At 42.6% G+C, this 26282-nt stretch overlaps 1 protein-coding gene across 1 annotated transcript; it reads right to left on the bottom strand.

The window, feature by feature from the left end:
* Positions 1 to 2724: 2724 nt before the first annotated feature.
* LOC147033068 (beta-4C adrenergic receptor-like) lies at positions 2725 to 23507 on the bottom strand. Its single transcript, XM_085871179.1, has 2 exons — positions 21708 to 23507; positions 2725 to 4407 (listed from the first exon to the last, which is right to left on the bottom strand). Exons 1-2 carry the CDS (start codon positions 22347 to 22349, stop codon positions 4075 to 4077), a joined length of 975 nt encoding a protein of 324 aa, XP_085727305.1. The 5' UTR covers positions 22350 to 23507; the 3' UTR covers positions 2725 to 4074.
* Positions 23508 to 26282: the final 2775 nt, after the last annotated feature.

Here is a 26282-nt window from a genome sequence, read left to right as displayed (position 1 = left end):
ACATTTACAAAATTAAAATATGAAAAAAAGATTAATGTCAGAAAACCTAAGTTCAAAGTTGGTGATATCGTAAGAATATAGAGGTGGAAATCTCATTTTGAAAAGGGTTATACTAAACGATGGACGAACGAACTTTTTAAAATTGTTGATGTAATAGATACGGTTCCTTGGACTCATAAGATATATGATTTGGAAGGGGAAGAGATTTTAGGTTCATTTTATTCACAGGAATTACAAAAGACAAAACTAAGCAGATAATACCCATGGGAGCAATGGGTTGTCCCTTCACTCCCTCCTACTATACACCGTTGTGGACACTCGAGGGCCAAGTCCGAGGTGTATAACAGTATATAATGTGTGTCAAGGGGTGGACGTTCTTAGATCTGTGAACCCCAAACACAGAATCCTCAACTGAATAGTCAAGGCTTAACTTTGTTTGTTGATATGTGTGTGTATGTGTAGGTGTATGGTGTATGGTGTATGGTGTATGGTGTATGGTGTATGTGTGTATGTGTATGTGTATGTGTATGTGTATGTGTATGTGTATGTGTATGTGTATGTGTATGTGTATGTGTATGTGTATGTGTATGTGTATGTGTATGTGTATGTGTATGTGTATGTGTGTGTCCCAACCCTCACATTCAAAATCTCAACCCCAACCCTCACATTCAAAATCTCAACCCCAACTCAATCCTCACCCAACACAATGTCTTTTTCAAAATGAGATTTCCACCTATATATATATATATATATATATATATATATATATATATATATATATATATATATATATATATATTTTGTTATGTTTTTTTTTTCTCTTCTTCCAATTCTGTCTTTTAAGGCTTTCAGGTTTGATGACGTAGAAAGGGGGAGTAAGCCTGCACTTTCTTCCCAGAACGAACAATGTATATTTTTATGTTTTTTCTCTTCTTCCAATTCTGTCTTTTAAGGCTTTCAGGTTTGATGACGTAGAAAGAGGGAGTAAGAACTTTCTTGATAGGTTTAGATCCCAAAGAGTGGTAGCATTTCAAGTCTCCAAAATAAACCCAACTTTCCAAGTCTCCAAGGTATAACCACATTCCTGTTGAGTTTCCAAGATATGTATCACATTGTGAGTTATCAAGTCAGAACCCACATTTCAAGTCTCCAAAAATATAACCATCTATCCAAGACTCCAAGGTAGAATCACAATTTCCAGAAATATAGTGGGTTTCAGTGATAGATCTCACATAGTATAACTGTGGATCATCAAGGAAATCTCCATTTTTCCAATTTTGATGGGTTTCAGTGATAGATCTCACATAGTATAACTGTGGATCATCAAGGAAATCTCCATTTTTCCAATTTTTATGGGTTTCAGTGATAGATCTCACATAGTATAACTGTGGATCATCAAGGAAATCTCCATTTTTCCAATTTTGATGGGTTTCAGTGATAGATCTCACATAGTATAACTGTGGATCATCAAGGAAAACTCCATTTTTCAAAATGTCTGAAAATTGTGAGTCTCCAAGGTAAAACTTGTATTCTGGCTCATCAAGGTATAACTTGTTCAGGGTGTATTGTCTTGATAACTCACAATGAGTACTATTGTTGCAAAACTCTTTTTCAGGACTTTGCTGGTCTCCAAGGTATAACTCTTTGGTTGGATCATCAAGGACAAACTCGTTCTGTGGGTCTTGGTCACTCATAAGGTCTTCAACCAAGCCAACAATTTCACCCCAAGTTGTAGCAAAAGCAGTATTTTCATTTCGTATTTCAGATACAATTTCCTGTGAGAGAAAATAATAATGCATTAATTAAGTTATTTAATTATTAAACGAGTATGCTTCAATTAAGGTTTGAAAATAGGAAAATAAAAATCTTACCTCAACAGATAAGAGGTTTGAATCCAGTTCATCAACTTGAAGGTTTAGTTCCAAACAAGTCGGAGAGTTCCAAGGAACCCCAAAGTCATCCCACTCAAGGTCTTGCTCGTTCTGTGGGTCTTGGTCGCTCATAAGGTCTTCAACCAAGCCAACAATTTCGCCCCAAGTTGGAGCAAAAGCAGTATTTTCATTTCGTATTTCAGATACAATTTCCTGTGAGAGAAAATAATAATGTATTAATTAAGTTATTTAATTATTAAACGAGTCGATGTTGAAAAGGAACTAAAAATAAGAAAATAAAATCTTACCTCAATGGATAAGAGGTTTGAATCCAGTTCATCAACTTGAAGGTTTAGTTCCATACAAGTCAGAGAGTTCCAGGCAAGCACACAGCACACCATCACCAGCAAAAAAATGTTTAAAATGGAGCCTGGGCTTGAGGCTTTTATAGGGAAAGACTGGTGGGTGTGGTTTCCTTTGGAAATTCCCTGGGCAAGCCCACGCAGGCCTTCTTTGGGCAATTTTTCAAAACCATAACATGCTGGAATTTTCTTGTGATTTCTTTGTGAGTCAGAGATGAACTGGAAATGATGTAAGAGTAGGTGGGGCTTAGCAAAAGTAGGCGGGACTTAGGAAAAGTGGGCGTGGCTTATAAAAATACCTCATGAAAAGTGGGCGGGGCTTAGGAAAAGTGGGCGGGCTTAAAGAAAAGTGGGCGGGGCTTATAAAAAATTCCACAGGGAAGTGGGCGGGGCTTAGAGGAAAGTGGGCGTGGCTTATGGAATACCTCGTGAAAAGTGGGCGGGGCTTAAAGAAAAGTGGGCAGGGCTTTAAAAAATTCCATTTGAAAGTGGGCGGGGCTTATGAAAAGTGGGCGAAACTTAACAAAAAATAACCTGTGGCTCAGGAGGTGGTCAAACAAGAGCATTAAAGAGAAGTTTATCATTTCGTAATGGCACAAAAGGGGTATCTTAAAAAATATAAAGATTCAAATGTTTTGTTTTTAAATATTTTAGATGGGGATTATTGTGCAAAGAAAATTAAACTATTGAAGGAATTTGAGAATGAACAAATCTTTATAGGTTCAATGAGTGAGCTAAACAATTTGCATTGGTTATTTGATAAAGAGTGTCCCGAGGCTTAGACGTTTCAGATATTTTTTTAGAATCACCTTCAACAAATCACATTACCACTTTACTACTTGAACAAATCTTTATCTTATTGCATGGGTTATTTGAAAAAAAAGTGTTCCCAGGTTAAAAGGGGAGACAAATAAATATACCTTGGGATAAAAAGGGGGTTTATTTTTAGGGAAAAAAATATGAATCGCTGAAAATCCCCCATTCATTTACATGGGGAAAAGTGAGCCAGAATCAGTATATTCACCCTACTACTGAGGGGTTTAAAACAAGATTTAATGGAAGCAAAGAAATCAATGGAAAAATAATTTACTACAATCTCAAAATGAGATGTGTGTGGCTCAAGAGGTTCTCGGAGCAGAACATCGAGAGAGGATTTTAAATGTCATCTCTACTCAAAAACGATACTTAAACGAAGCACCAAGTTCCAAGTTATTCTTTGCTAATATACTACATGGTGATGAGTGTTACAAGAAAATCAAGTAATTTTCTAAAATAGACCATAAACAAATATTCCTTGGTTCGTGATTCGAGTTTAAAGATGATGGCATGGTGTCTTCTCTAACATACAGAAGTTGCAGTAAATAATATGAAAGTCAATCTTCAACATCACTTTAGTAAAAATAAAAAAATCAACCCCCCAAAGTAGTAGGGAAGCGTTGTTTTTGAGATAAGACTTTGAGCAGGTGAGCGAGCAAAAACGAGCGGGATGAACGAGTGGTCCTACAAAGGGAGTCTCGTCTCAGAACAAACATTTCTATACTGTGTGTGTGTGTGTGTGTGTGTGTGTGTGTGTGTGTGTGTGTGTGTGTGTGTGTGTGTGTGTGTGTGTGTGTGTGTGTGTGTGTGTGTGTGTGTGTGTGTGTGTGTTTTGTCAAACATCACTTTTCCTTAAATGGGCTCACTCTTTAAACTTTCAAGACTGCAAGAACACAGCAGTTTCTAGATCACGATAAGACCTTGTCTCCACAATCATGTCCCATAGTTTTAATTGTGCCAATGATGTCTGAATCTCCTTAAATGTTTAATTCAACGAGTTTAATGCGTGAGGTTTAGATTGTTTTTTAATGAGAAGAATGACGTGTTTTGCATGGAAACAATTTTTTATAAGCTTCCATGAAGTCAGGGCTTCTGGAATAGAGAAAAGGGTTAAATGTCGAATTAATTAACCCAAACCAGTTTATAAAAAGAAGTGTGACATTGGAGACACATGTCAGACAAAAACATCTGATTGGATACATAATCACATATGGAGTCCAGCAAATGGTGAAAACTCCCATGACGAGACCCAGAGCTCTTCGTGCCCGATGATTTTTTGAGTTCTGCTGCTCAGAGATATGTTGTCTATTTCCGTCGGTGACATCAGGTCGTTTTTCATTCAGGTTTGACCTTTGGGCCTGGGAACAATGCAGAGTCAAGAAGTTTTGTTAATATTCTGTGTAAATCAATTTTCAATCAACATATTCAACTTTTTATTGAAAAAGTTGTTTGTGTCGTGGTGTTTACCAACCAAAAGCTGATGAGCATAATAACCACCAAGGGAGAGGAATAACAGTTGATTTTGGAATGGCGACCACAAGACAAAAAAAATGCTCCTGTTCACAACTCAAAATGTCAACCTCGTCTCACTTCCCCCAGTGATTGCCGTTTTTGTGTACACGCGTGCACACACACTCGACTTAATGGTGATGTTTAGAGCACCCGCTCTGATTCTGAGTTTGGTGTGTTGCGTGCGGCCTCATGGCCTCAGAATGAGTTCCCCGCAAGTACCCAGAGGGGAGTACAGCAGACAATTAAATTGATCACTATAAACTTTTAGGTCAATTGACAAGCAGGTGACAACCAGCACATGACAAAAAACAGGCGATTTAAAATGCAACTTATGAAATCCCACGGTCTATGGTTCAAGTACTCATATCATTCATTAAGAATTCCATCACAATGATTCATCATCACCAGCCCTCAGTAAATGTAAAACCCCTCACAGGAAAACGAATCATGTTCAATGCTTTTTAAAATATACTCAAAGAAACACACATATATTTCAATGAAGTTTTGAATATTTCCACACTCTTAGAAAGGCAACTTTACCATCTCCTTTTTAATACAACCATTTTCTGGGATACGTGCCATGAATCAAAGTATGCATCTTGCACCGCCGAAACAAGCGTGCAGGTTCTGAATGTTCAGATGCCCCTGGTGTGTAATTAATGACCGGCCAGCCATGTGTATGGAGTGAGCGAGCCCCACAGGAATTCTCTCACAGTAAGGAAATCAAGCTGCACCCAGGCCGCTGTGCCGTGAGAAGGATGGAAGAGGGATGACCTTGATGTGAGATGCCCAGAGAAGTTGTCGGCGTGAAATGTCAATGTGGGTGACACCCCGAGTTTTGCATTGGTTCCTCATGAACTCAACCAGTCCACCAGCAGGAAAGGACCCTCACACCTGCTAAGGTGCAATGGGAACAATCAGGTCTGTGGTCAACATGTGCCCAATGATACAAGGCTCACGAACCGTCACAGCCTGTCTCCCGTCATGCACAGCTCGGTTTTGCAAAACGAACTTGACTGCACTCAGCCACTCCAAGGCTCCACATGCTGCTGAAACTGGATCTCTGGTTCACCTCCGAAGACATCGTCTGCATCACTTCTGTCGAACGCTCATCGCATCACCTTATAGTGTAACAACACTGAATTCCAAGTTTGACCAAAGCTTGACCATTGGTTCCGAACATCGTTTTCTATAACAAATATTTCACCCAGTTTGCCTCCTTCCAATGAAGGAGTGCAGCTGTTATGTTAATCGAATATTGTAGCCTGAACAAAAGTCATCCTCAAAGTTCTGTTGATAATCCATCATGGTGCCCAGATGCTACTGATGCATTCAGCTAAAAGCCCAGATGCCCATTCAGCTACTAAAGTCCAGATGCTACATCCTTTCACCCAATGCTGAAAATATTTATTTCATTCAAGTTGCCTTTTACACTGTTACTATCACAATCATTTAATTGAAGTCGCCTTTTACAAAGCAACTAACATACTCAGCATTTACAATGACAAAGGATTCACTAATCCATAACAGGTGGGTCCCCAAATCGTCTTCTATCACTCACAGCATGTGTGGAGAAGGGTGTAAGGAATAATGTCAGATAGCCAGATATTAACGAAATTGAAAGGGAAGGTTCTGATGTTGTGTGAAACGAAGACCCACCTTTACAGACTGGAGATGGTGACACCGACAGAGAGAGAACAACAGAGGCCGCATGTTTGCAAGAACAACTTGGTCAGGAGTATTGTGGAATTGAATAGGGTGGATATAAGGAGGATGGATGAACTGAGGGAGGAGATTCGTGTGCAGATGAGCTTGAAGAAGAGATGGGTGAAATGCCGGCTGAGATGAGTTGGACATTTGGTGCGGAGGGGGGAAGAGAGAATGGAAAAAACAGTGGATACGTTGATGGAGCAAGGGAGGAGGAAAACGAGATAGACTGTGGTTGAGATGGGGGGATTGTGTGAGGAAGGATATCAGTAATGAAGCGGTGGTTGGAGAGTGGAGAGAGTTGGCTGTGGACAGAGGGATGTGGAGAAGTATCGTGGTCAAGACAGGGCATTAGCTTGTTGCCATTGGACCTCACCTCATATAAAGAGAAGAGGATGATGCAGCACGAACCACCCACTCGGGGTGACGGAGCACGAAACACCCGCTCGGGGTGACGGAGCACGAACCACCCGCTCGGGGCGACGGAGCACGAATCACCCGCTCGGGGCGACGGAGCACGAACCACCCGCTCGGGGTGACGGAGCACGAACCACCCGCTCGGGGTGACTGAGCACGAACCACCCGCTCGGGGTGACTGAGCACGAACCACCCGCTCGGGGTGACGGAGCACGAACCACCCGCTCGGGGTGACGGAGCACGAACCACCCGCTCGGGGTGACGGAGCACGAACCACCCGCTCGGGGTGACGGAGCACGAACCACCCGCTCGGGGTGACGGAGCACGAACCACCCGCTCGGGGTGACGGAGCACAAACCACCCGCTCAGGGTGACGGAGCACAAACCACCCGCTCAGGGTGACGGAGCACGAACCACCCGCTCAGGGTGACGGAGCACGAACCACCCGCTCAGGGTGACGGAGCACGAACCACCCGCTCAGGGAGACTGAGCACAAACCACCCGCTCAGGGAGACTGAGCACAAACCACCCACTCAGGAAGACCCACTCACTGTTGATTGTATGGTGCTCGGCAAGTGGCTTACTTATTAAAGCAAGCATTCCAATTAAATGGCTGATAAGGATGGCTGGCTTTGCAAGTGTTTCCCATGTCCAAATGTCCAAACTATGTCCGAATTAGAAAAATGAACACTTTTTCTAATCAGTCAGAACTGGTGCGAAGCTCAAATTTTGGGCTTAAATTTTGTAATTCGGCTTGGTTTAAGAGATTGTCGAGGTTATGGCATGTGTGAAAATGAAAAAAAGCCATGAACGCTGGCGTCTTTCGGCGTTTACAAGCATTGCAATGGACCAAGCGAGAAACACCACAAGGCTCATAATGGAAGTAATTGTTCATGTATAGGATGCAAACGATGACGCATCTCAGCTCAAAAACCAGAATTGATCAAAATGAACTCCCGCGATAATGAAATCGGAACTTAATAGGCTGCCCGTGATTGGTCAAAACACAATATTAGAACCCATGATATTTCAGTGTTTACTGTCCTAAAACTTATCAAAAGCATGTTCCTTGTGTGTTTTCTGAGAACTTTACAGAGGAGAAGATGCCCTTCAAAATTTTGGAAAGTGCTTGGACGCAGATTGTATTTGATTAACAGAAGTAATACATAACACAAATAAACCCTTAAGGTTATCTCGAGATGAGAAAAAGGAGTTTAAGAACTTGAACATTTGTCATGATGAAATCACTAAATCAAGGTTAGAGATCATTGTCATTTTACAGGTAAATAGTAAATACAGAGGACCTGCTCATCAAAATTGTAATCTCACTTGCAAACTTCATAGTTCATTCCTGTCTTTCTTCACAATAATGCTCACAACGACACATTTGTTCATACATGAACTCTTGAAGATGTCCAGGTACATATTTGCTCTACCCAACATCAACTAGAACTACATCTCCTTCACCAAATCAATTTTAACAAAGCACAAAACTCATATTAGATTTCTTGAGACCTACAAATTTATGTCCAGTCCATTATCCATCTTAGCATCAAGTCTTGCATCATGCCCTAATCCTCAGTCATTTCTCAAATCAAGATGAAATTGAACTCTTATCACAAAAGGGTGTATATATCCTTATGACTAGGACAACTTTGACAGATTTAATGAAACAGAATTCACTCACAAAGAGTGCTTTTATAGCAAACTTAATAAAAGTCATATTGATGATAAAGAAGATCAACATGCACAAAATATCTGGAATAGGTTCAATATCAAAAATCTTGGTGAATACCATGACCTCTATCTCAAGACCAATGTTTTGTTGTTAGCCAATGTGATCAAAGCCTTTGGAGAGGTCTATCAGAATAAGTATTCATATGGATTGGAATGCTGTGTTAAGGATGACAAAACAAACTCTCGAGTTAATTTCAGATGTGAATATGTTGTTGTTGATAGAGAAAGCCAAAAGTGGTGGAATATCACAATTCTGTTCAAAGAGATATGCTAAAGCAATTTTAAAAAATCTCTCGGATTATAACCCTCCAAAGATGTTTCCTATCTCATGTATTACAACACAAATAATCTATATGGATGGACAATGTCTCAAGCTTTAACAAAAGAAGGTCTGAAATGGGTAAAAAGAGAAACAATATGAAAGTCTTACAAAATAACATTATCTCCACTCAAAAATAATTAGATGAAGCAAAAGTTGGGTATTACTTTGAAGTGGATTTAAAATATATAGAAAAACTCAATAACAAACAGAATGATTTGTCATTTTCTCCAGAAAAAGAAACCCTGAAAGTGTTTAAGTGAATATCAACAATCATTTCCTACTAATTCTCATAAAACAGCAACAGAAAAATTATGACTGCACTACATAACAAAGACAATGAATTATGTGCTACATCAAAGAAACTTGAGAAAATGTCACAGATTGAAGGATAAAAAAAAATTCATAGAATTTTACAAATTCAGTCAAAGTCATTAGTGGAAAAAAATATTAATTTCAACACCAAGATGTGAATAGTTATGAAGACCAACTTCTAGAAAGACTTCTATAAGCCAATAAATGATGCTGTATTTGGTTGGACAATGGAAAATGTAAGAAACAGACAAAACATCAGACTGACTACATCTTGGGAACAGACGAATAATAATGAATTAACAGCTGTAAATGTGTGGATATCTTTTAAGATAACTTTTGAGCTCCTCATATAGAGAAGGAAAGCATCACGATGGATAAACCCATTTACATAGGAACTTCAACACTTGACTTGTCAAAGTTACTCATGTATGACTATTGATCGAACAACTTAAAGAAAAAATATGATCAGGTCAGGTCAGCTATGGGAGCAAAAGTCTGGTGTTGGCTTAGTGGTAAGGGTGGTGGCTTGGGATCCTAGGGTCCTGAGTTCAAGCCCCGTTGGCCGCGGAATTAAAAACACACCAGGAGGTTGACTCAGCCTGTCATCCTTCCGAGGTCGGCAAAATTAGCACCAGTGTACTGGTAAGGGGGACATTGCATCAGCGGCATAGCCGCGTCCCAAACAGTGATGGCACCAGCAGCCACAGGCTGCACTCGATAGAGAGAGAGAGAGAGAGAGCCATGGGAGCATGCGCTGGAGCAGTGCGTCGCTGCGTCCAATTTCTGCCAGTACTCCAGCGGCCATCGTCTGGCCATCCCCAGGCAGATGCCTGTCCCATCCCCATCTCCATCTCCTTGAGATACTGATCAACCTGCTGCAACCACGAGGCACGTGGTCAGCCCATTGGCCTCCTCCACTCACGAGGCTCCCTCCCTGAGAGAATCTGGTGAGCAGGATCAGCGTCAGGAAAACGAGCCACACGTCCATACAGCCGCAGATGATGCTCACGGACTATGCAGGTAACAAATCTCATTTCAGTCTCTCTCAGCAACCGCTCGTTGGACACAAAGTCTGACCAGGGATAGCCAAGGATTCTCCGAAAAGACCTGGTACCAAAGGAATTAAGTCTCCGTCTCATATCACTGATCAGAGTCCAAGTCTCACACCCATAGAGCAAGACTGGAAGCACCAAGGACCTGAAGACTCGGACTTTCGTCTTCCCGCACAGATACCGGCAGCCCCACACCCAGTGATCCAGTGAATCCATGACTCCCCAGGCCTGACCCAGCGTCTGTTGACCTCTGGCTCACAGCCAGCAGAGACATGAATGTCACTGCCAAGGTAAGTGAATCTCTCCACGACCTCAACATCCTCACCACAAACAGGTACAGACAGGACAGAAGTATCCATGATGTCATTAAAAGCCTGGATCTTAGTTTTGACCCAGCAAACCCATAATCCCAGGGGCTCTGACTCCTCATTCAGCACATCGAGGGCCCTCAAAAGGATATCCAGAGTCTGCGCAAAGATGACTGCATCATCTGTGAAATCAACGTCAGAGATCTTGACATTCCCAAATGATGCACTGCAGCTTGATCTCTCTGACATCCTTCCCAAGATCCAGTCCATACAAATGCAAAAAATGTGGGGGCCAGTACACACCCCTGACGACCTCCAGCAACAACTGAAAATAAGTCAGAGATGGTACCACCACATCTCACAGCACTCTCAGTACCAGAATATAGTTCAGACATCAGATCGATCAGTTTTGGTGGCACTCCACGAAGACAAAGAATCCTCCAGAGGGCATCCCGATTCACTGAATCAAACACTTCACAGAGATCAACAAAGGCTGCGAGTAGCCTCTGCCGAAACTCGTGTCTGCTTTCAGTGAGGACCCCAAGAGCAAGGATACGGTCAATCGTTGACCTCTTTGGTGTAAAGCCTGACTGCTCTGGACGCTGATGCTCAAGCAGATGGTGGCAAATCCTCTCAAGAATTATCCGAGCAAAGACCTTGCCGGGCACCCAGAGCAGTGTAACCCCTTGATCATTGTTGCAGTCTTGGCGATCACCCTTCCCTTTCGAGAAAGGGACAACAAGGCCCTCTTCCAGTCAGTTGTGATGATGCCTGTGTTCCAGGCAGAGCACAAACTGCATGCAACGACACAAGTGCAACATTTCCACCAGCCTTGAGAAGTTCAGCATGGATGCCACAGATCCCTGGAGTTTTACCACATTTCAAACCGGTTCACCACAGCCTGTGTTTCCACAAACGAAGGTGGACCACACTTGATTGGAAGGTCAGCAACAGGGATTGTAACACCCCTGATGTCCAACTTGACAACTGGTGGATCAGCCTGGTACAACCGCTCAAAGTAACTGGCCAAGCGAGCCTTCACTTCGGATTCCTCTGTCAAGAGCACAACACCCACTGCTCTAACTGCAGTACACCAAGGGACGGGCTTGGACGAACGCAATGCGTGAATTCCCCTGTAAGCAGGATGAGAAGCACTTGACCACAGGTGATGCTCCACCCCTCACAGAATTCTCGCACATCTACCTTCTTGGCACCCTGAGTGCACGTACAGTTTTACGACTCAGTTCCCTGAACAGCTCAGCTCTGCCATTCAGCATGGCCCTGCGACTCTGGACAATGGTCTCCAGTGTTCCTTGAGAGAAAAAATTATTCTTCGCCCTCTGGTGGGTTTCGAGACATCTACCAGCAACATCAAGGATGGTGGTCTTGAATCCACTCCACAACTCTTCAGGATGCCCAAATGCACCCAGACCCCCAAAATCTCCACTCAGCCTCTTTGAAAACTCCTTAGTTACCCTCTCATCCATGAGCTTGCCAACATCCAGCCTCAGCTGGGATGGGACCATTCTCTTGGATTTAAGGTGCAACTTGAGAGTTGCTACAAGCTGGTGGTCAGTGTTGAGGAACTGAGCACTCCGGTAGACTCTGCAGTTCTGGATCATCCTCCAGCGGCCATCAACGAGCACATGGTCTATCTCCTTTGCCACATCACCAGCATTGGAATACCAAGTCCAGAGATGAGCTTGTGGGCACTGAAACCATGAACCAGCCACCCTAAGTCCATGACTTCTTGCAAAGTCAAGGAACTTAGTGCAATTCTGGTTCACAGTTCCAGACCCATGGGGACCAACACACATATCATAGCCATCCCTATCAGTTCCAGTTGATGCATTGAAATCCCACAAGACTAGAAGTGCATCTCGCCTGGGGCACTGATCAACCACAGACTCGAGCGTGGCATAGAATGCGTCCTTCATCGTGAGATCACTCGCCTCAGTCGGAGAATAAACAGAGAACAGGAAAATGACACTCAAGGAGTGGCGAATCCTTAGTCTCATAATACGCTCATTGACCGGTGTTACCTCAATTATCATTGGAGTCAGCTTATTGGACACAGCGACAGCATCTCCTTGGTCATGGTAACCATCATAGTGACCAGATCAATAGTAGGTGTAACCACCCGCCATGATCTTGCCGCAATCCGGTCTCCGAACCTCAGAGAGTGTTGCAATACCGATGTCCAAACGCTTGAGCTCAGATAATAACAGAGACAGGTGATCATCCTCTCTTTGGGATGGGATATTCCAGGCACCCACCCAAAGGGACGGGCTCAGGTTAACCCAAGGGGACTGCCGTCTAGTGGACGACACCTCAGCACCCTCCGACACACTCTCCCGAAATCTTACCCGGGAATGTTACCCCATGGTTTCCCTATCATCAAAGATTGGGGTCCCGAAGGCTTTGCCCCAATCCCGTCATCCAGTGAGCTGCCCTGCGAAGGGAAGCTGCACAGGAGGTACTCCCATGGAGTGGGTTTTCAGATTTTTTTTAATGGTTCGAGAATGTTTTGCGGAATGAAGGGTTTTACGGTAGCCGGAGTGCAAATCCTGCCACCAACCTCCGAATAAAAAGTAACCCAACTGCAGGAGGACGTCCACAGACACAGTTGGGCACAAGATATGGATGGCCATTGGCTCACAAGGAGCTCCTCCGCCCTTTGAGAGGTTTTGTTTTTAATCCTGCTGTGTGTCCATATCCAAACACTCTCCTCACCAGGAAACCTGGTGGGGGAGACAGTTTAGTCGCCGACAACCCGACCATGGAACAGGTTAGTTCAGGTTAACATGATATCTGTAGCAAGTCACAGATCTGATCTGGCCTGACCTGCCAATGACATCCGACAAGTGGTTGCGGAGAAAATAATAAAAGTTCTATGTAAATTTCATGAGGATGAAAATTGACAATTTGTCAGATAAAAATTGATGATTTTAGAAGTTTGACCTTGAGTTGACCTTTGCCTTTTGACCTCAAAAATAGTTGGTTTCCCAATTCTGTGATGTAATATGCAAATTGTGTTTAAATTTCAAGACAATCAGATGAAAAATGACGATTTTAGAAATTTGACCTCAAGATGACCTTTGACCTCAAAATCAATAGGCTTCTCAGGACGACCTCGACAACTTCATAAAGTTTCATGACAATCGGTTTAGAATTGTGACCTGTAGGTGATAGACAGACAGACAGACAGACAAGCCGGTAGGCGGACATGGGTAGTCGATAAAATCGAATTTAGTCGTTTTTCAGCCGTTACTAGCCAACAAAAGCGTCCATAGCAACGGTTCTTTCGCACACATAACTAGGACATACCATGAACCTACCATACCAGTTTCATGTATATCTGACTCATCGTCTCTGAGATATAACGAACTTCGTTTTTTTTGTTGTTTTCGACCAGGGTTCATTCAAAGTCTATCTTCTCCGACAGCTTTCACAGGATCCGGCTGGAAATTTTTGACAATATGGCTGAATATACTGCCCACACTCGCTCATGGCCCGATTTTTGATTTTCGAAAAAAATAATTTTTGAGATATTTTTGAAAATTTAAAGGTCCGTTGATGGGCAACGGATGGGTCCATAGCAACGGTTCTCATTTGATTTGCACACAACTAGGTCATGGTATGAACCCACCAACCAAGTTTCATCAAAATCGCCATTGTATTAACGGAGCACTTGACCAAACAGCCAGACAGACAGACAGACAGACAGACATATCGACGGAAATACTGATAATAAGGGTAGACTAGATCGACTACCCAACAAAATCGACTGACCAATATACTTGAAAAATCTTCAACTTTGCAAGTAACAAACAAGCAGTCATAGACTGGTACTTACCAAATCGTTAACTTGACCTCTGACCTCGTCTAATAAAAGCTGTCTCCGGAGAAGGTAGTGACGCAAACCAGAAGTTTCTACGATGATTCTGTACCAAACCATCAAAAATCGAATGTTTGACCTCTCTGTGACCTTGACCTTTGACCGATTTTGACCAAAATCTAATTATAGCTAGCCATCACCCTCCTGAATCACGTGGTTTAATTTGACATTGGTAGCTTCTTCCGTTCTCGAGTTACCACGGATTAACGTAACGTAAAGGTCACACTCGACGCCCCCCCCCAAACTCGAAAGAACGTCGGGGCGAGCGCGATGACATCAGCGCGCACACGCAAAACCTTTACGTGACAACGACGCGTCTGCTCGAGCGCGCTGCACCACATGACGAGCCATGACGCGGCAGGTGAGATATTTTTATACAATCTTAAAACGTCTCCAAAACATCCGATTTTTCCCAGAATTTCGACAACCGAGTGTTGTCGACAAACGAGACACCTCCGATATGCGGGATGCAGTCCGCCGCAGACCCAGACAGACGCGCTTCGAGCCACACGGGACGCAATCTCCTTACGCTGGACCTGACAACCACACTCTTCTTCTTTAGGAGGGAGGGTCTTCTTCTCCTGGCCACTCGCCTCCTGATTGGTCGGACTCATCGTGCGATTCCCTGGCCGTCTCCCATTGGACAGGCCCACGGTAGGCGGGGCAACTCCCACCCTTCTGGGTGGAGTCCCGATCGGAGGCGTTTGTAGCTCCGCCTACCTCCTCACCTCCAACCACATGGGTAATGGTGATGGTGTTGAGTCGGAACAGGGCGGGTGAGACGCCCGCTCCTTGCCGATTGGCTAAAGAGAGACGCCATGCCCATGTTAAACTCCACCCACGCACGTGCTCACTGGCGAGCGTGCGAAGGATGCCGCGAGCAGAGTGTTGTTGTTGTGAAAGCGAAGATGGGTGTTGTTGTAAGTGATGTAAAAATCCTAACTATAAAATAATCCGCAGCACACGTACAATTAATTCCCATTAGACTAGGGACGGGACCCTAACTAGAAACACGTACTTACCGATATAACTGATCTATAAGGACTCTGGCTGCTGTGGCTGCCAGATTCATAACACTATTAGGCTCTTTTCCCTATCGTGTGGAGGGTCCACTAACGTGATCAACGAGGGGTGCTTATAAAGGCACGCGCATATCCTGGTGCAGGATATGCACGTGCTAATGTCAACAACACCCCCCCCCCCGCCCTATCGAGCGCAGTTTGTGCACTTGTCCACAGCTTATGTATAGTGTAGATGAGAAGGGCAGCAATAGACTACAAGCCAATTAATGGTGTTGCAGGTGGAGGAAGGATATCAACAATAAGCTGACATGGCTGAAAGAAGCAAGACTGTAACCAGCAATGGATTGGTTAATACAAAGGGAAAACCAGACACCACCTTTCTTTGTTTTTCCCAGACAATGAATGGTGCCAGACTTGATGCAGGGGATAACTGTTGGTGCTGATAGAATCCTAACACAGAAGGGATGGTCAAATTCCCAGGTTTTTAGACTATATTCAGGACCATTTCATTAAATATGTACAATGGCAGGATGCTTCAAACACAATACTTGTCCTGTATGATGGTCACAGAAGCCACGTAGCGATTGACCTGATCATCTGGGCCGAGGAAAAAAAAATACTGTGGTATTTGTTCTTCCTCCACACTGTTCCCATATCTTACAACCTATGAATGTCAGATGTTTTTGGCCCCTTCAGCTGAAGTATAACCAGGAATGTTTGTCTTTTGCATGTACCAATCATTGTGGGTAGGTCTGTCCTTATTTTATTTTTTTCGCAAATTTCAAGGGGCTAACCAGAATTTAGGTTGATATTTATGAGAAAAAAATATATATATAAAAAAAAATATGAACCCGAAAAAAAAATTGTCTTGGGGTTGCTACCAGCTGTCAAAAATTGTAAAAAAAATGTGCATTGTAATGTATTTTTTTTGTATTTTATGTCGCTTACTAGTTGGTTCGAATGTGAATAACACGAAAAAAATGTTTTTGATCCCAAAAAAGTGTTACATATGTCCCGAAACGTGGCTCAAAAATGGGAAAATTTTCCATTTTCAACATGAAATTATGTCTTTTGTTCTTGTACTGACAAGGCTTGTTGTACGTATGAGATATATATTGTTTAGCTCTGTTGTATTTTCTGCTCATTACTCCATTGTATCACTGAGTCCGTAAGTCAGTGACTGACTGACTGCCATCAATTTCAGGTCTGGTATCCGGTCATTCAGGCATTTAGCGAAATTGCCTTTCGTGAACTAATGATAACTATTCTGTCGTTTCAGAATATATACTGAATTCAGACCTGACATTGTTAAAGCGAATGGATAAATATTCCAAGGTGAACGTTGATATATCTAAGGCAACGGTGAAAAAGTTGCTGGGACAGCTGTGGTATTTATCGGTAGAACTGATACCATCATGTCTAATTGACCGAAACGTGTCAATTGAGACAAAAATAAAAATTTCAAACTCTAAAAGAACAAGATGATGACGATGATGAAGAACCGAAAAGATATCACCAGAAAGATATCATGTGCCAAAAACTGGAAGATTTCGCATCTCCGAGAAGCAGAAGTTTTTTTGATGTCCTGCATTTGAACTCTGACTTTCTGCACAAACACCGAATCAATGGGAAACTGAAAATAGTTTCGTACAGAGCCGTACTATCGTCAGCAAGCTGAAAGTTGTGGATGACTGTGCAGAGCGTGGTGTAGCCCTGGCGACTGAGTACAACAGTCTTATTACGTACGATGAGGAGCAAGAGCAGTACCTATTACAAGTGGTAACTGATCACCGAAAACGATTCCTGGACTGTAAGAAATCAACTTTGAACACGTGAACTATAGCTCTTGTCCCGTCTGTTCAAAGACTCTGTCTGCAAACTGCGGAGTTCGAAAAACGCGAAAAATACATTAAATCTTGATTTATTTTAGACTAAGTTTCACTGAGATGGACTGGAAAAATCTTGCCAAGTTCAACAATATCTTTCTGTAGTATGTCAGATTCTAATGCACAAGAAAACATCATACATTACATGTTAATGTCATTTTGGCACAAGATTTAAAAAAAGAAAAATATAAAATGAATCTTTTTTTTTTTAAATTGATGGATGGTAGCAACCCCTAAAATATTTTTTTTGGGTTCAAATTTTTTTCTCTCATAAATGTCTACCTAAATTCGGGTTAGCCCCTTGAAATTTCCGAAAAAAAAATAAAATAAGGACAGCCCTATTGTAGGGTAACTAGGTATGACGTGTGTGGATTGGCTTGCAGAATATATGCAGATGAGGCATAACAGAGTAGGCCTCCAGGAGTGTTTCCATGTGGTATAATATGGAGATGAATTTCCATTGATCATAGTCAGACTCCATATAGGATGCACCTCCCTGTAGGCTCATGTGAGGCTGAACGCTCATTTTCTTGACTGCAGTGCCTGAAGACATACCGAAGAGATTCCATGGGAGAAAGTTGGATGACATGTCTGGCTCTCATGAAAACACACCATGACTTCCCCATATCCCTACATGATGGGTGTGACTTTTTCATTCGGAAACACAAGCGCCATCTTTTCCAGAATAGCATCATTCCCGAGCAATAAAATAATTCCCATTCTGCCGTCCTGTATGATCTCTTTTGTGGGAAGACCCCTGCCCTAAGCTTCGCAACCTCAGTGCATGGTGGTGCCTGGCTTTGTACAGCACACAGTCGGTCAACACAATCATTTAACACTACATGTATGCACAGGCATTTTCAAGTATTGGCTGGGCAAGTTTGCCACTTTGGACAATTACTCATTGTGAATCTGCTGAACTGTTGGGCCAGGAAAAAAACACAACAAACTGAATAATACTTTCAAGAACGCAGGAAATGCTGCTGTTTCAGACGATCGATTTCTCAAAATTTTCTGGGGAACGACACCCAAACCCCGACCCCTCACTCTCCCCCCCTCCCATTCAACACTATGGCCTGGTGCACCTCCCTGCACCCCCCGCCCCCCTTAGTCTTGAAATTCCTGAATCCACCCCTGGGCATTAGCATGAACATTAGAAGTGCTACCGATGTCTGGCTGTTTGGTCTGCTGCTTAAAGAACTCTAGAGGCTTCTCCTCATGGCAGAGCCCACACGAGGCTTCTCTTCCAAGCTCCATCCTCCTTTCCACATGAGCCTTTCTTGTGGACTCTCGTGCAAGAGCCTCTCTGTTCTCTCTGGTGGAATCACGATCCACGACTCCTCCTCTCTCGTGGCCTCTCCTGGTGACTCATCTCAACTCTTGTGCAGGACGTTCTCTTCTTCTCATGGGTGGAGCCCTCCTCTCAGGTCTGCCCACGAGAGTGGGCCCAATAAAAATAAATGTACACCTTTTCTTCTGGACTCCACAGCCCACTGTGCCATTGTGGCAGGCACACACTGACCAGAGAGATCATAATCGGCCTATGTGCTTCTGTGATGGGAAGTCCTCACCGACTACCACCTACAAGAGGTTTTCACATTTACCTAATTCATCCGTCCACCCTGTCTATGAGCGACATCCGCTGTCTCCTCTGCATCATGTGTAACAAATGACTTACTCAGGTTAGATTGCCATGTAACAGGGACCTGTCAGTGCTAAACACAAGGACCACATTACACTTAGCTCGCAGTCTATTTATAGCTATAGATCTCCCCCCCTTTCCACGAAACAATTTTTCGGTATGTGCATTGCAGTGGACCGTGTGCGTTATGCAGAAACCGAGGGGGTACAAAGCATGGAAAGAGCAAAGTGTGCAAGCCAGAAATGCAGTAGAAGAGAGAGAGAGAGGGGGACCACCGACTTGTCTGCAATGGTGAAGTGATAGACCCATAGACTCAGCTTCATTGCTGGAAATTCCAATGATGAAGGCCTTGGTTTCTCCAGAATCAAGCTGAGCAAGGTGCAAGGCAGTGGCTAGCCCAGAGGGGAGAGCAGTACTCCATCAAACAGCGGATGATGGCATTGTAGGTGGATAGGAGTTCAGGTGTGCTAAGTAAGGACTTTGTATAACAGAGGATGCCCAGTCAGTGGCTGGCTTTGGAGGCCAACTTAAATACGTGGATTGCCAAAGAAAGATCATGGCTGATCGTGAGACCCAGGAGTTTAAATGACTGATGTAACCAAAGGGAAATGCTGAAATGGGTAGTATAAATTAAAGTTGGATGACCAAACCTGGAAGGTGTTCTTCAAAGATGTGTTCAGTTTGAACTGTTTGGTAAATAATTAATCAATAGCAGTTTGTTTGAAGGGGAACCAGAGAGCAGTACAAGTCAGTGAACAACAACTATAGTGAAGCATGGGCTTGGATCTATGCGAGTGTGGGGCTGCATATAAACCAAAAGTATTGGATTAATTATGTATACAAAATCGAAGGAACACCAACTGCTGACATACAAATGACAAGCAAGTTCTGATCTATAATGCCATCCCATCTGTAGAAGCACATTTCATTGGGCAGGGATTCCTCTTCCAACATGACAATGACCCAAAGCAATCAGCCAGTGTGGTAAAAAAATAATAATAATAAAATAAAAACCTGAACGTAAAGAGGTTTATGGAAACACACAAAAATGTCTTCTCTTTTTTTGTATACAATGTCGAGGTCGAGACTTGTACAAGAGCTAACACACAAAATGTACAACAAGGGAAGCAGTGGACAAGAGGGGCGGGAGAGGGAAGCATGAACAGTGGGGAACAGAGACATAAGGATAAACTCTTGGCCTGCAAAAACTCCTGATATAAATGTGGTCGAGGCAATATAGGGTTATACAGACTCTGATAAACACAAACGGCAATTAAACTCCTTGGATGTATTGTCAAAAGTGCTGCAGAATACGGAGCATTCCAAAGTCATACATTGATAATTATTAATCTAATCTTTCAAGTGTAATTACTCATAATTTGTGGATATCCTGTGTTTCCATAATTGTTTCTAAGTGTGGTGCGTCATACAATTCAATGGCTGGAATCAAAACTTCGTTTTGGCCAACCTAGTTTATGCAACATTTCAACCAATTCTTATTCTTAAGAGGAAGATCGCCATAAGGGGTCCAATAAGTCTGTAGGGAAGGCAGAAGAGGATCCCCATCCTCTGCCACAAGGCAAAATGTTGAGCAAAGATCAGAAATCTTCACTCTGTGAAAACCTTCTCACCACTATAACCCCTTTTCTCAATTTATCGGTTCTCAATTTTAAGTGACAATTTAACCGATCAACTAAACAATGAACCAAATTATATTTTTCATTCTTTCGTTGGCTATGAACTAATTGATCAACCATCATACAGTAAAACTGGTGAATACAATGCTTTTTACAAGTCGGCCGATTACTGACATGTGGTTATGTTAGTGATTATAGCAAACTTCCAAGACCATTTCAGTAAGTTTGATGTGATTTTTTTTTAAGACAGCACGATGTCCAACCCAGATTGTCACATGTATACATTTTCTTGAGGTCACCAAATTTCTCGATAAAGGCATTTTAATGTTAAAAATTCAGTCAGTCAATCTCATGATTCACAAAATTTACAATGAATATTATCATCTTGAATTTCAATTATCGACGCTTATGCTACAATCTCGGTTTTTATCATGTTATACAATGATGATGCTTGCAAAGTCGTAATTCTTTAATTACAGATGAATGTGTAATAAACCCACAGTCAAACAAATAATAGTAATTCCTTACCTGCAGTTCAGCTTCCTTCAACACATGAGAGTAGACAATAATCATGAGCAGTGGAATGTACAAAGTAACTGTGACACAAACAACTGTGTAGGATTTACTTGTAATTAAATCACAGCAGCTCAGATCCTCATAGCAAGCTTGAGCAAGAGGATGGTCTGAATTCCACAAAGTGGTTTAAATTGCTGGCAATACGAGGATTCCAGAGACGTTCCACTCCAAAATAGTGAAGACAAGATAATGACGAGGAGTAACAAGAGCCACATTATGAAGTGCAACTGTAATGACTGCATAACGGTCAATGGGGTTAAAATACGTTTCCAAACTCGATTGAGCACTAATAACGGAAATCAAATTTAAAATGTCAATTTCAAAAACCATAAATGGTAGGAAAACCTGTTAAGGGCATGACAATCACACCTGTCAATAAACCTGCACAAGCGAAAGAAGTGTTATATATTTTGCTGATTGTAGACATCAAATCAGAAAGTTAATCTCAAGAAGGGCGAAATTTAAAATGAATATTATAATCTCCAATGTAAAATATACACGGCCAAGACGACAATCTAGGTTTTTATTATTATGTTGGAGGATGATTGTGCTTGCAAAGAAATCATTCTTTAATGACAAGCAAATATGTAACAAAGCCGTGCAGTTAAATAAATTACAGTTATTCCTCACCTGCAGTTCAGCTTCCTTCAATACACGAGAGTAGACAATGACCATGACACCAAGTGGAATGTAAAAAGCAATTGTGACAACAACAATTGCGTAGGATTTACTTGTAATGAAATCACAGCAGTTCGGATCCTCATAACAAGCTTGAGCGAGAGGATGGTCCGAGTTCCACCAAGTGGTCCAAATTGCTGGCAACGCCAGGACTCCAGAGATGATCCACCCCAAAATAGTAAGGACAAGGGCGCGACGAGGAGTAACAAGAGCCAAGTAACGAAGTGGTGCTGTTATGGCGATATAACGGTCAATGGCGATAAAACACAACGTTTCCAAACTTGCGACAGCACTAACAACAGAAATCGAATTGAAAATGTCACACATAATTTCACCGAAACTCCAGTAACCAAAAATGGTAAGAAAAACTGTGAGGGGCATGACAATCACACCCGTCAATAAATCTGCACAAGCCAGAGAACTGATAAATATTTTGCTGATCGTGGATATCAAATGCTTGGCTCGCAGGATCGCCAGAAGCACGACAACATTTCCTGCCATTGTAACGATTGTCAAAATAAATAAAAACGTTCCGAGTACAAAGGTAAATGGTTGCATAAGCAAGTTAGAACTCGTGCTGTTGCTAATATTCATGTCAAAGTTAGTTCTGCTCCAGATATATCATTGCACTTGTGATTCGCTTTTATAGGTAATTTGTGATTTCCCAGTTTATTCCCTTGTCCATTGATTATAACACAAAATGTGTGGATGTGCTCATGTTTCAGTTGCATCATTGGATTTGGATGGATATCGTCTCTAATTAACGAATAGCATTGTTTTGTTGCACGGTATACAGGAGTTATTAGTAAGGCCATTGCATGGACTGCGTGCTCACGTGGGAAAGTTCATTTTTACCTGCACAAATACAGACAAACTACATAAGGATGGATGAGTGCTCAGGAAGGACAAAGGTGTGCAGAGATCGTGGATCCGAAACATGTATGACAAATGAGAAAAGCATCGCAACAGAAGAGGTTCCCAGCAAAAGAGAGGGAAATGGCATTTTGCAATTTCTCAAATAGTAGTCAAATAGTAGCAACATGGCATGTCCAGAAGACTTCTGGTCACGTGGGTCATGGGCACCATTTTGTATCCATCAATTGCTCATGTTTTTTTTTAATTGACATGATGCTGTGCCATTGAATGCACTGATCGATCAGAGAAGGGTTTCAGATTCCCTGCAGGCTGCAAATGTTGGAAGGGAAAAATATTGGGAAAATAAGGTTAGTCGTCTGAGATGGAAACAGACTTCGGGGTCCTTACTGTGCCAGGTAAGTTGTAGTCCAATGTGTGTACATTTATGTGTACTACTCTAATCATATTGTTGTTGGCAGTTGGGTGTAACTCATAAACAGAATTAAATTAAATCATCATGGAAACATGAACAGATAATTTATAACATTCATATCAAGATAATCCTGGGAGTGTCACATCGAAGTAAACACGTCACTTGTGTGTCTGTGACATGTACTGTGTGAAGTGATCTGGGCACGCATGCACAGTGCATCCCTACCGGGCAATAAAGTACTGGTCTGACGTGGGTGTTATCTTGCTTTTCACCCCTAAACCCTGCGGATGTCACAATTAGCGAGGAGTTTGACGCATTGCTAACAATGACATCTGTGGGGCATCAGAGTACCAGCCAGATGAAGACCGGCAATATTTTTCCAATCGCTTGGAACAATACTTCATCGCGAACAAGATAGCAGTAGCAGAAGAAGCTGATCGGCACCAGGCCATTCTGCTCACCATGTGTAGCAACTCAACGTATGCCATGATGAAGGACCTCATTTCCCCTAATAATCCAAAGGACAAAACCTACGATTAACTTGTCGAGATTGTGGTCAAACACAAAAAGCCAATACTCGGGTTCAGGATAAGCCGATCAGTTGGCGTCTGAATTTCATGCTTGTTAGCATTGTGGATTTGTGCCACATTGGACAAGATCCTGAGGGATGGTTTTTGTGATTGACAGCAACAAGGAAGCGATTTTTCGGAAGTCATTGGCTGTTCCCAATCTTGCTAGAGCTGTGTCGATTGCAAGTGTCTGTATGACGACTGATGAGGGGTTGTGCGTTTTCACCAGCAGGGAGCAGAACTCCATCGAGTTTGGTCAATATGGGGTCCGTGAAGGGAGCATGCTTTTCTCTTTACCCGATTCAAAGTATGGATTGTACCAATACAAACATGAGCGAGAATTGCTTTGGAATGCATGTCCCCTACCGATCCCAATTAATGTTAGGGAGATAAAAATTTGATAACGTTTAACATGCGTTCAAACCGATATGGAAAAAAAAAATGATGAACAAGAAACGCTATATACCACTGTGTTTGGGTCTATTCGGCAAAAGAAAAGGTAAAGCAATTTTCATTTACATATATATCTTTTGTAGACGAGAAACCAAGACAACTATCATCACAAACCGGAGATAAAAATTACTTCGCTTTCAGGCATGCTGGAGCCAATACGGAATCAAAATGACGAAGAAGAAACTCTACCCCACCATATTTTGTTTCTAGGTTTTCCTGTTTCATATTAAAAACTAGAACGACATTTTTTAATGTCACGATGTCACGAGATATGCCTCCGCCCACATTATTACATCATTATAATACTTACACCAAGTTTGATTGAAATCCCTGAACACAGATTTAAAATAATAAATACATCTGGCTACCAGACCATGCGTCCAATCATGTTAAAATTTAAAACATATACGAGGTCCGTCTAAAAAGTAACGAGACTGAGCCTGCTGGGTGCTCCACTTACACAACTTGAATGAACAGATTGCGTCAGTCTTTCGCAACATTCCAGTAATATATATGATTGGTGATGGTTGACTGTGCTCATTGTGAGATACACGATGTCTAGTCTGAGTCGTCGCACTATGAATCGTGAGCAGACAGCCAATCTGAAGTTTCTTGCCAAGCTTGGTAAAGCACCTTCCGAATCATTCGCAATGCTGCAGCAAGTCTTCGGGGAAGAAAAGATGTCACGTGCACGTGCATTTGAATGGCACAAGAGGTTCAAAGAGGGACAGGGGGAGGTTGAAGACGATCCACGATATGGAAGAACTTCAACGAGCAGAACGGCGGACAACATCGAGCGTGTGAAGCAGATGGTGCATGCAGAGCATCGACTCACGGCGCAGATGATTGCTGAGGAACTTTCCATCAACAAGGACACTGTCTGGAGCATCATCACTGAAAATCTCGAAATGCACAAGGTGTGCACAAAGATAGTCAACAAGCTTTTGTCCGAGGACCAGAAACAGCAAAGTCACTGTCTGTCAAGACATTATCAAGCGCCTCGAGGACGATCCAGACCTGCTCAGGAGAGTCATTACTGGCGATGAATCGTGGATATTCGAATATGATCCCGAAACCAAACGGCAGAGTCGTCAGTGGAAAAGTCTGGCATCACCAAGACCAAAGAAAGCAAGGATGCAGAAGTCGAAGGTCAAGATAATGCTTATCGCATTTTTTGACATCAAGGGCATCGTCCACTTCGAGTTTTTACCACAGGGTGAAACGCTGAATCAACACGTGTGCAAGGAGATCCTCTGGCACCTCTTGAAATCAGTCCGGGACAAGAGGAAGGATCTGTGGGAGAACAACGCCTGGGTGCTCCACCATGACAACGCCCCTGCTCACAGTGCCCTGATCATCCGAGAGTTTCTGGCCAAGAGGAACGTGTCAACTCTGGAGCAACCCCCCTATTCGCCAGACTTGGCCCCTTGTGATTTTTTTCCTATTCCCCAAGCTCAACGGGGTGATCAAGGGGACCCGATTTCCTGATGTGGAGGCCATCAAAAGGGCCGTGACGACGGAGCTCCGGAGGATTCCAGAAGAAGCCTTCCGGGGGTGCATCGAAGCGTGGAAGAAGAGGATGGACAAGTGTGTGAGACTGGAGGGAAACTATTTTGAAGGGGACAAGCTGTGAGTTCAATATATTCTTTGGAATAAAATTTCTGTGAAGTCAGTCCCGTTACTTTTTAAGACAGACCTCGCATATCAATAACTATATCTATAACTATATCTACAACTATCACAGACCTACCAGTCGAGGGTTTTAGAACAACCCCATTTTTCCAGTTTTTACTGAAATTTAAGCAGTTTAATGTTTCAATGTACTCTGAAATTAAAGCCTAGAACAAATAAACAATTGCGGATAAAAAAGAAATCATGGAATCGTTTTGTTGAACAAAATTCAATCTAAATTTTTGACTCATAAAAGTAGCGACCTTTTGCAGATATAAGAGCCGAACATACTCGAGGCATTCTTTCTCCAATGGAAATCAAATATTGTTCGGAAAGTTCTACCCAACACTGTTGCAGAAGTTCCCAACAAATGTGTTGCACTTGTCGGTTGCTTTGCTTTTACCGTTCTGTCAAGTTCATCCCAAACCAGCTCGATGGGGTTTAAGTCTGGAGACTGTGCTGGCCATTCCATGATTTGAAGCCTACAGTCTTGTTCTTTTCTTCTAAGGTAGTTCTTACATAGCCTGGAAGTACGTTTTGGGTCGT

The sequence above is a fragment of the Eptatretus burgeri genome, chromosome 2 (assembly GCF_056783735.1).
Source record: "Eptatretus burgeri isolate ZD-2024b chromosome 2, Ebu_testis_v1, whole genome shotgun sequence".
Lineage (NCBI taxonomy): Eukaryota > Metazoa > Chordata > Myxini > Myxiniformes > Myxinidae > Eptatretus > Eptatretus burgeri.
The sequence above is the reverse complement of the archived record's forward strand: the minus strand, read 5'-3'. Positions and strand labels throughout refer to the sequence as shown.

Coding starts and splice junctions, on each gene's coding strand:
- LOC147033068 (XM_085871179.1), bottom strand. CDS start 22,349: ATGAATATTAGCAACAGCACGAGTTCTAACTTGCTTATGCAACCATTT. Junction 4,408..21,707: donor TGAAGGAAGCTGAACTGCAG/GTGAGGAATAAC, acceptor CATTGTTCCCAG/GCCCAAAGGTCAAACCTGAA.